General features: G+C 33.1%; 1 protein-coding gene across 3 annotated transcripts; it reads right to left on the bottom strand.

Moving 5' to 3' along the window:
• Positions 1-419: 419 nt before the first annotated feature.
• Positions 420-7,936, bottom strand: LOC131935046 (46 kDa FK506-binding nuclear protein). Of its 3 annotated transcripts, none has more exons than XM_059291324.1 (14): positions 7,814-7,936; positions 5,377-5,457; positions 5,132-5,278; positions 4,741-4,812; positions 4,596-4,640; positions 4,356-4,498; positions 3,965-3,986; positions 3,815-3,850; positions 2,753-3,036; positions 2,554-2,640; positions 2,165-2,302; positions 1,749-1,878; positions 1,070-1,118; positions 420-879 (listed from the first exon to the last, which is right to left on the bottom strand). In XM_059291324.1, exons 1-14 carry the CDS (start codon positions 7,848-7,850, stop codon positions 801-803), a joined length of 1,350 nt encoding a protein of 449 aa, XP_059147307.1. In that variant the 5' UTR covers positions 7,851-7,936; the 3' UTR covers positions 420-800. The 3 variants fall into 3 exon arrangements, with proteins under 3 accessions (XP_059147307.1, XP_059147308.1, XP_059147309.1); XM_059291325.1 differs by having other exon boundaries at positions 2,753-3,015; XM_059291326.1 differs by having other exon boundaries at positions 2,753-3,016; positions 3,822-3,850.
• Between the last annotated feature and the right edge of the window lie 1,919 nt (positions 7,937-9,855).

Below are 9,855 nucleotides of genomic sequence, written 5' to 3'. Positions count from 1 at the left end.
CTTCGTTCTTAATTTTTAGTGTTGGAAGGGATAGAGCCTTATCTGAACTCTTGACTTTTTGAATTTATCAACCATGAGCTTTTACCAACTCGACCATGCCTCCATCCCAATTAAGGATACTTGTCAACTGGTTATGCGCCATTGACTCCGATTTCAGCCTGCTTTTCTTTTTGGATTTGCTTCCATAGCCTTTGTCCAACCAAGAACAAACTAAAAGGCAGCAGTTGTTTAATTTTGGAGTTGTCTCTCCTAGAAGAGTGGATGTCCCCAGCTAACGAGCCTCATCTGCCAGAGGGTTCGAACTCAAGACTTTTTCGGTTTAGCAACCATGAGCTTTACCAACTCAACCACGCCGACTCCGCTCTAAAACAATGACTCATAAAAATCAACTAAAAAAACAAACATTTTATTAATTTTTTTAACATCAATTTTATTAATGCCCATCAGATCAACAACCAAACATTAAAAATTATCAGCTTAAATTTACAACAACAACAAATTAAAAAATATTCATGCAACAGAGCGACCTCCCTAGAAATGCCCTGCCTATTTAAAATGCTAATCTTATCCCTAACACTCAGCCTACATGAACTTAGATCTGTCCTTAATTAACATAGATTTACATACAAATGTTTAACATGAACCACATATTGTCACAGAGTTTGTTGTAAATTTACTAACCAAACATGCAGTCTGATATGGCATATTAGAAAAGCAATAAAATAAAAATGGCATTATTGGAAAGTATACTTGATGAACACATGTTAAAATCATTAAAATGAATAAAATTATTAATCCCTTCAACTAACAGCTTTCAATTCCACTTCAAACACAAGGGTTGAATTTGGTGGGATGGGACCTTGTTTTGCATTGCCATAACTACAGAAAAAAAAAGAAAAGGATGGTTAAGCTTAGTTGAATAGTCATCTTTTCAACCATGTAACAGAAGAGACAATAAAGAGCATGAAGAGATAATAATGTCCATTATATATTATAAGTCTAGCAGTCTTGACATGGTGACATACTTGCACACAAGGACAGAAACAGAAAAGATATAGAAGCCACTTACCCTTGACTTGCTGGGATTGTTATTTTTCTTTTGCCTCCAACTTTCATTCCTAAGGAAAATAAAATGGCAAAAAAGTTTGAAAATGTAAGCAAAAACTAATTCTTTCAACATAAATTTGTTGGTTAAGACGGATAAATTCAGTTTTTATTATGCCTTGACAAAAATTATGACATATCATGACTGGCAATTTCTCATCCTAAGCTTGCTATTTTGGCAATGTTAACTCCAAACCATCTGTTTTGTGTTGTACACCTATACATGTTTGTGACACTGACATTACTCCCTGTTGAGTCCCACCCTCAGCAGATTATGATTATACAAATCCATAGAAAGTACAGCATGAGCATTTTATAAGTGCCCAATATAGAACACAATAGAACAAAATAATTGTTAATCAGGTATGTAGAATCAGAATGTAGAATAAGCGTATATCCAGAATATTCCTTAACCACGTAATCTGATTCAAAACCCTCATCCCAGACTAGAGCATAAAGATATCTAAATGTGTTCCCCGGGTCTTCAGGCAGGGGGAGAAGACTAATTGTTTTCAGGAGTGGGAAGAGAATTGCCCAGCTCCCATTTATTTGTCTAAGAAAATCTCAGCAAAACAAAACCGAACCTTTTATAAATGTTTTTTAGAGATAGACTATCAACACCAAACAATATAAAATCTACCCACCATTGACTCCTACATCCCAGCCTTTGATTACTTCCCCCTGGTTGAGTCTAAAACGGAATGGCTTGCCATCTGTGCATGAATCAAATCTTTTGTTATTCTTGGCTAGGGTTCCAACATAGTAAACAGATACCTGAGAAATGAAATTTTAAAACACATAGCAAACGTAATCAAAATCTCATGCTAAGAAATGTGTTGATTCTATTCTAGAATAAATTTAAGTTGATGTGTAGTTGAAGTGCTAAGTCAATTTTAGTAAAGGGCTATTTCTTTAAATAGTAAAACTCTATACATTTAATAACTGCTCGAAGTATGACTAATAATTTTGTATTGTAGCACTAACTATCTAAAGTTTAAATTAGTAATGTCACACAGAAAACTTAAACAATTCACAAAGATCAGCATATAAAAATGATTACCATTTTTCCAGGTTTGGCTTCAGGCCCATGTCCAACCTTCAAGTCCTCAACCACTGTGCCCCCAGCTACAACTCTCTTTTTAGGAGTAGATGGTGTTGTTTCTGATGTGTTTCCTGGAGTGCTAGCTGTGCTCTCATTCTAAACATTTAAGTCAACCCAGTTAGCCAACAGTCAAGATTCATGACTAACTCTAAAACTACAACTAAACATTAACCCAACGAAGTAGACTGACAAAATTTATTCAAAATGCACACAAAAATGTAACCCTTTAAAGTTAAGAGTATTAAGACTGACAAAATTAATCGAAATGCACCAAAAAACAACTGTCAAGCATTTATTGAACTTCAGATTAAATGTAAATATAAAGCAAGAACTATTAGCATGCTTACCATAGAGTTATTGGCACTTTTATCCTTGTTCTTCTTTTTCTTGTTCTTTTTCTTCTTTTTGGCACTTTCCCCTGCAGGTGTGGTAGGCTGAAAATATATTTTAACCAGACTGTTATTTATATAATTTTTATGACTAAACAAATGAATACCACTAATACTGCAATTGCACATGAACTACAAGACTACAACAAAAACATACTGTTTCAACTTGTGATTCATCTTTGCCATTTTGTTTTGGAGTTTTTGGTGTCTCAGACACAGACTGTTTCTGTTTTTTGGCTTCTTTTGGTGTTGCTTTCTGTGAAGGTGTAGATTCCTCTTTCTTAGGAGTTTTCTGCTGTGCAGACTTTTGGGGAACTGGTGTATTGTTTTTTGAGTCAGGCTTTGGAGTCTTAACCTTTTCTTTTTTCTTTGGTGACTCTTCTTCTTCTTCATCACTTTCATCTTCATCATCATCATCATCTGCAAAAACCGAATACCAAGCTTTTCAACAATAATGTGGAATATCTGGAAACTGTAATTCTTAATGCAATACTCAGACAACAGCAATTTTTAAGTAGAGTATTTCAATGTTAGATGCATATGATCATAATTTTATTTTAGAAATACAATGCATCAAACTTTATTTAGTTTACAGTAGGAGTCACCCATAAGAAACCACACCCCTAAAGATAATCCAGCACAGCCTAGCCGTAACTGCTTTGTCTATAAAAAAATATTTTTGGTATATTGGTCTTTAATTTCTGTTGACTAACTGCTCAAATTCATTTTAAAGAAGCGGTTTAAGATTAAAAAATGTAACTTCGCACTATTTAAATGCCCCTTCATCCTCCACATAACTAAAGTAATCGTCCCCTTTAACACAGAAGAGAGTGATGTCATTTACGGAAAACTCTTCTCTTAATCACAGATGTCTGATATGCTTTATGAAATTACAAGCCCACACCATGTGGTATGTTTTCAATTAAATTTCATAATGGTAAATAAAGAGACGAAATGTGTAATAATAAAATATTTTAAACTTTATATTATGATCATGCAGTAACAAGTTTCCTAATGGTTTTGAAAGAAAATTTGTTTTAATTTTAGGTATACAATACTTGACTCACAAACTGGTACTCCTGGTAGACAGGCTTGTATATGAACAAACTGCTTACTTGTCTTTCTACCACTAAACTATGAAACAGATTTAATTTTAACTAAATATAATTTATTCATAATACGCCAACTCTCAAAAAAGCTTTAATTCCTAAATACTGACCATCATCATCATCTGAATCACTGTCTCCAAATTCATCTGGTTGAAACAAAAGATCTTAATTAATAAAAGTCAATTACTATAACCAAGTTAATAATTAATTCCAACATGGTTAAATATATTTAGCAGTACCAAAAAATGTGATGCACCTACCTTCTTCAAAATCATCTGAGAACTGGAAAAAAAATAAAAAAATATTATTGACCTCTGCATGCCTGATGAATAATTAAACTTGTGTTTTGTTCTTAGTACTTAATTGTAATATTGGACAGGATTTCCTCCAACACAACTAAGTATTACGTGCCATAGAGGCTTTTCACTTCAATTCCAGCCTGCCTGTTTGTTTGGATTGTCTTCCATAGTAATTTCTCAGCTTGAGCAAGATCTGCCCGGGGTTTGAACTCATGAGCCCGAGCTTTTGTGTTTCACAAGACAATAAAATGTCATGAACTATTTAAAATAAGTATACGATTTATCCCATGTTTTATAAGTTAACAGTTTAAAGTTTTTTTTTTTTAAATCCAACAAAGAGATATACAATCACCTCTTCATCTTCTTCTTCATCATCTATGCTGTAGTCTGCATCTTCACTGTCATCGTCATCATCCTCATCTCCAACACTATCTGATAGCATTTTAATTTTTTTAGCTAGCCTTTGAGATTCCAAAGCTTTTCTCTTTTTACCACCTAAAAAGTTTATCATAGTAAATGAGTAGAAATGTCCTTCTGAGTTAAAAAAAAAAATCAATAAACTAAAAAAAATGAATAAATAAAGGTGAAATACCTGACATACTAAGTTCAGCAGATGTATCTACCAGAGAAGGGGCTTCTGAAGATAGGAATTCATGTGTTAAATGAGTTATGAACAAGAAACAGTAAGCGATACAATGCATGTCAGTATTTTCACTCTAAAGAATAAAACTATGTACCTTCTTCAGAGTCACAGCAAGAGTCATCAAATGGCTCCTCTTCTATGATGTATCCTGTTAAATGGACAACTCCTAAAAAAACAAAAAGGAGTATAATGAAAAGAAATTAAAATACAATCAATTATGTAAAGTAATCGATGGAAATACATGTGAACAGGCATCAAGAAACATAAGCTGAACGATGAATTGTATGTTGCAAGGTAAAAGAGAAGAGGTATATTTTAAAGTTGTAAAACTATGGATAAAAGATAAATATACATTAATCTTTTTTAGCAGAAGAATATTTTTTTTTTTAAAAAGTAAATGATGAAATTTGTGCAGCAAACCAGAAAGGAGTCTTGTTTAAGATAGTGTTCGGGACTAGCAAAAAAAAATACTTTAGACATTATACCTGAACCATTTAAACTGAAAGTAACATTCTCTCCATGAGCAAAGTTAAGGTCAAGTGGTTGTTGCAGAATTGTACTGTTTAATGTACACAGCAAGAACTCTGAGGACTCTTGCTGCAGCATTACTTGTACATTTTCATTTGGCTTGTCTGAAATCCAAAGAAAATAAAAGTTAAAATAAAATTCTATGAAATTACATTTTTCAAAGCTAATCATATAATTGTTAAGTATAACAATTGCTTAATACCTTTTTCTAGGGCCGCCATGGAGATATGAAAACCCTTGGTCACATGTTGAGAGTAGCGCTTTCCGCCATCAAGTGTTACACCTTTAAGATAAAAAAAAAGTGTTGTGAATCTATGAATATAGTAAAACCTGTTTGGAAGAGAGCTTAAAACTTCATTTAAAATATGGGGTCATCCATCTAAGACATCCACAACGGACCCCCAGTCTACTTTTGAGATAAAAAGCGTTAAAACTCATGGCATAGCTTATATGGATAATCCGGAAACAGGGCATTACCCCCAGAGTATGGATATAAGAAGTAAAATATAATGATAATACAACAGTATCAGACTTAACTTCAATTATGTGAATGGTTGTAATGTATGTGAGAATGATAAGACTACTGAAAATATTAGTTGAACATTATTCTCTCTCTGCATTTCAAGTTTTATAGCGAGGAGTGACTGACACTCAAACATGTTGAGAATGTGTGATGTTTTTGTGCGTTAATTATTCTGTACTAAAGCTAGGTCTCATCAAAAGCGAGTAGAACTATACTATACTATAGGCCTAGTCTTATTTGTTTAGGTGGAAGATTCTATCTAAGTTAAAGACTTGTCTGTATAGTGAATATTGTCTTAGTGAAAGCTCATGTTAAATGTAAACAAACTGAACATGATATTGTGCTTATTTGGTAGTAGCAAACTGGTTATGCCTTATACAATGTGACCTACTTAGGTCCAGTAATGTTTTATTTTGACATTGTATAATACCTTATATGGATTGATGGTGCAACTACCGGGGTTTTTCCACTGTCTTATTAAGGGTGTCTAGGACCCAGAAATTTTCCATCAGGATCTGATTGATTGATTCTGATCAGATGACCATCCCAACCAATGGCTACATGAGTTGAGAATAACCTCCCCTGTTGCATAAGTCTTTAACTGGATCAGACACTCGCAACACAAGGCAGTCTACCTTGATCAAACGGTCTATTAAGACCAGGCCGTCCATTTTGTCCGGCAATAGATTCTGACCATTTGAACGTGAGAGAACTTAAGTCCTGTGTGTGCTATGCTTTCTTAAGTTGTTTTAGTATTCTAGTATAATATTACTTGTCGCCAAGTGATTCTTGAAGCTATAGCAGTGTTGTGTGACCTGTGGCTATTTTTATACAGTGTAAAATCTGTGATAGTGTTTTTTCTTACGCTTTGTAAGTTGGGTTTTGTTATTTTCTAAATTAAATATTTTATCTCGTTTAACCTAGTGTTCTGCCACAACTGTGTTCGCTTATTAAAGGTTGTATGCAGATTGAATGAGTTGTTAACTTCAATAGTATCACTAGTTTTCCCTAGACATCGAGATCGAGCCCTAGTGTGTTGTTGAGTTAGTGTTCATTCATTTAGGCTTTAAGTCATTTGCATATAACCCCGAAAAAAGAATCCGGGGACGTTCACCATCTATCTGGCTGGTAGATAGGTAAACGTTACAACAACAAGTGTCAAAACAGTAAATGCCTAGTCCATAGATGACAAAACAATTTGGCCTCTAATGTGATTGGATGATTTGAAATAGTGAGAAATTGAGGTTTTTTAGAGGTTCATCTAGATTGTTTTATGCAGATCTGATAAAATTTGCCATTACCCTGAATGCTAATGTAAGACATCAGAACAATAAGGGCACTATAGGGCCTAAGCGTTTTAATATTTGATACGAAAATCTAGGTTGTAGCCTATTTATTTAAAAACCCAAACATTTAGGTAGGCTTATGATAAAGTTTCCATTTTATAACTTTTCTACAACCAAGGTTGACTACCCCAATTCTTTTTTAATTAACAGAAGCATCATATTCCTGCCCTAATTGCACCCATAACTTCTCAGAAGTGTTGATTAAACCAGGCTCCAAAATGGCTGCGTGTTACTGTCAGTTAAGCAGTAAGCATGTTTTATTGGCAAATGTTCGATCCAGATGAATCTTGAATTGGTACCATTTCCCCTTATAAATTCTATTTACACATATTTTTCACACAGAGTAACCACATCTATTAAAATACTATTATGGACAAAATTATCAAAAAGACAACATTGATCAAGCCTGTAACCATGTCTTTGTTCTGCTACAAAGCAAAATTGGAAATGATTTATTAATTTTAAAATGACACATTCTGAACCACAGTTCACTAGTGATTAGGGTCCGACGTTTGAAGTCTATAAATTGATTAAATCAATTGATAAACGAACTCAGTGGGTTGTTAAAGTTAAGCAAGTTCAAAAATTTTGAAAAAATTGAGCGCCTGTCAATCAATTCCGACACGTGACATTTTTTAAAACAATAGAATATTAGGACTAATCTAGATCTACTTATTTTTGGAGCATTATTAACTTATTATCTTAAAAAACAGTAGTTTTAAGTTTAAAGTAACAGCGATTAATTCAAACATTCGGGAAAAGTGCTTTACCCCAAAACATGTTGTTAACGTCAGATATCACCACCATGCTTTTCTCGCACTCTTTCGAGGAAATGATCTCCAGCTGAAGAAGTAAATTAAAAAGCCTAAGCCCCGGAAATTATTTATTTCGCGCTATAACTTAGTGGTATTAAAATCTCACTTGGAATTCGGTGAGGATTTAAATAAACTTTTAAAAAAATGATTATTCGTTACTAAAAGATCTACACGTAAATATTAAATTTCAATTTTTAAAAAGAAACAGTCATCCTTGATCCTCAACAGTTTTTTAACAGTTAGCCATTAGATAAAAATAAAAAGTAAAAGAAAACAAAACTATTTATTTTACTTTATTCTAATTCGATTGTAGATCGATTATTGTTTAAAATCACCAGCTGTAGTATTTTGTATAAAAGCTATAAAGTTCTTATCATAACTACACAGCCTACCGAATTATCAATTAGTCTGGTTTTATCTTAGGGTTATCCGGTTAGTTTGAGGGTGTGGGTGAAATTAGAGTTGTTGTAGTTGTCTCTTATAACCATTTACATTTTTATTTTTTAACGTCTGTGTCGTGAGCTTAACAAGAACGTAGCACTTGTTTTTATTTTAAAATATTAGATACGGCAAGCGGCAAAGGTCTGAACAAAAACAACTAGATCTAGACCTTGTATGAAACTTGCAGAATTCCGTTTTTTTTTTTTAAAACACTATAATAATTTAACTTGGTAGTCTGGCCCACACTAGTCATATTTTTATGTTAAGGGCGGGGGTGGGAATGCGGCAAATGCATTTTAAATAAACCGGGAGTGATCTCCCCTAAACTTTCTCGAATATTCTTATATAAAACAACAGGGGATGGGAACTCGGGCTATAGACATGATTTTTAATCCATTTTAAATACCTAAAGTTTTAAAAATAGAATAAAATCTCGTAGACAAATTAATTGCACACCAAGTGAACGCCAAATAAAAAAGTGCATACTAGTGCGCAATATTATTAGTACTTTAAAAATTTGCATTAGTTTTTTGAGAAATCGGAAGTAGCGTAAATTACTACTTCCGGTCAATGGAAATTACTCAAAATTAAACAGAAGGTAGAGAATTAGATCTTTTACTTACATGTGAAATTTCATTTATCTATCTGAAATAGTACTCAAGTTATAGGCTTTTGAAAAATTCAAAGTAGAAAAAGTACCACTTCCGGTTATCGGGAATCGCTCAAAAGTTGATACGGATCTACGATTTTGATAAAATACCTATATATGAAATTTCATCAACCTAGCTGTAACGGTATTCAAGTTATCGTGTTTACACACGGACAGACACACACACAGACATACGGACAGAATTGCAACGCCCAGTTTTTCAAACTGGATTACGCATAAAACCTCTTAATTTTGATAAATCTGGATTGATAATTTTTGCCCGATTAAAATAAGTCCTCTATACTTCGGATGTGATGAAGGACTGAGGTGTAATACGGTAAAAATTGTTAAAATTTCAATTGATTTTTGTGCACGATTACAATACTTTCTCTTTACTTCGTATATACGAGAAAGTAAAAAGAAACATTATATGGGAATTACAAGTACAAATTAGTAGTTCTTTAATTTCCTTAATAATCCTTGAAATGCCATTAAGTAAAATTTGTATCCTAAATAAAAAAAAAATTATATTAATAAACAATTAATAATATATTAAACGAATGTGCGCGCACGCTTTTGACGTTGTTACGCTCAGCCAAGCACATTGCCTAATAATATAATGCACTCTGGGTCAGATCATCACACTGCTGATATATTATCTGGTTATATTTGCACTTTCAGACTCCGGATAATGCTAGAAAAGCACAACCTACTCCATTTTTTTTAGCCATAGGCGGGAAATAACTGTTGGGACATTTATTGACCTTAAAAAAGTTATTTGTGTTAAAAAAGTGCACTTAAGCTCTCTTAGAGAGATATTTAAGTCAAGATTAATTAGCATGTATAAGCTTACTATTTCAAGTAACGTTAATAGTGCAATCTTGAAATACTCACTATAACAGAGGTT

The sequence above is a fragment of the Physella acuta genome, unplaced genomic scaffold (assembly GCF_028476545.2).
Source record: "Physella acuta isolate Inbredline_101_S28 unplaced genomic scaffold, ASM2847654v3 ptg000129l, whole genome shotgun sequence".
Classification (NCBI taxonomy): Eukaryota; Metazoa; Mollusca; class Gastropoda; family Physidae; genus Physella; species Physella acuta.
This window is presented reverse-complemented; position numbering and strand designations above follow the sequence as displayed.

What these genes read in the sequence shown, in the direction of transcription:
- LOC131935046 (XM_059291324.1), bottom strand. Translation starts at nt 7,850, where the DNA reads ATGGTGGTGATATCTGACGTTAACAACATGTTTTGGG. An exon ending in TTGCTGTGACTCTGAAGAAG is followed by an intron (nt 4,641 to 4,740) that starts GTACATAGTTTT and finishes TCCTATCTTCAG; the next exon opens with AAGCCCCTTCTCTGGTAGAT. An exon ending in ATGAAGAAGAAGATGAAGAG is followed by an intron (nt 3,987 to 4,355) that starts GTGATTGTATAT and finishes TTTTTTTTCCAG; the next exon opens with TTCTCAGATGATTTTGAAGA.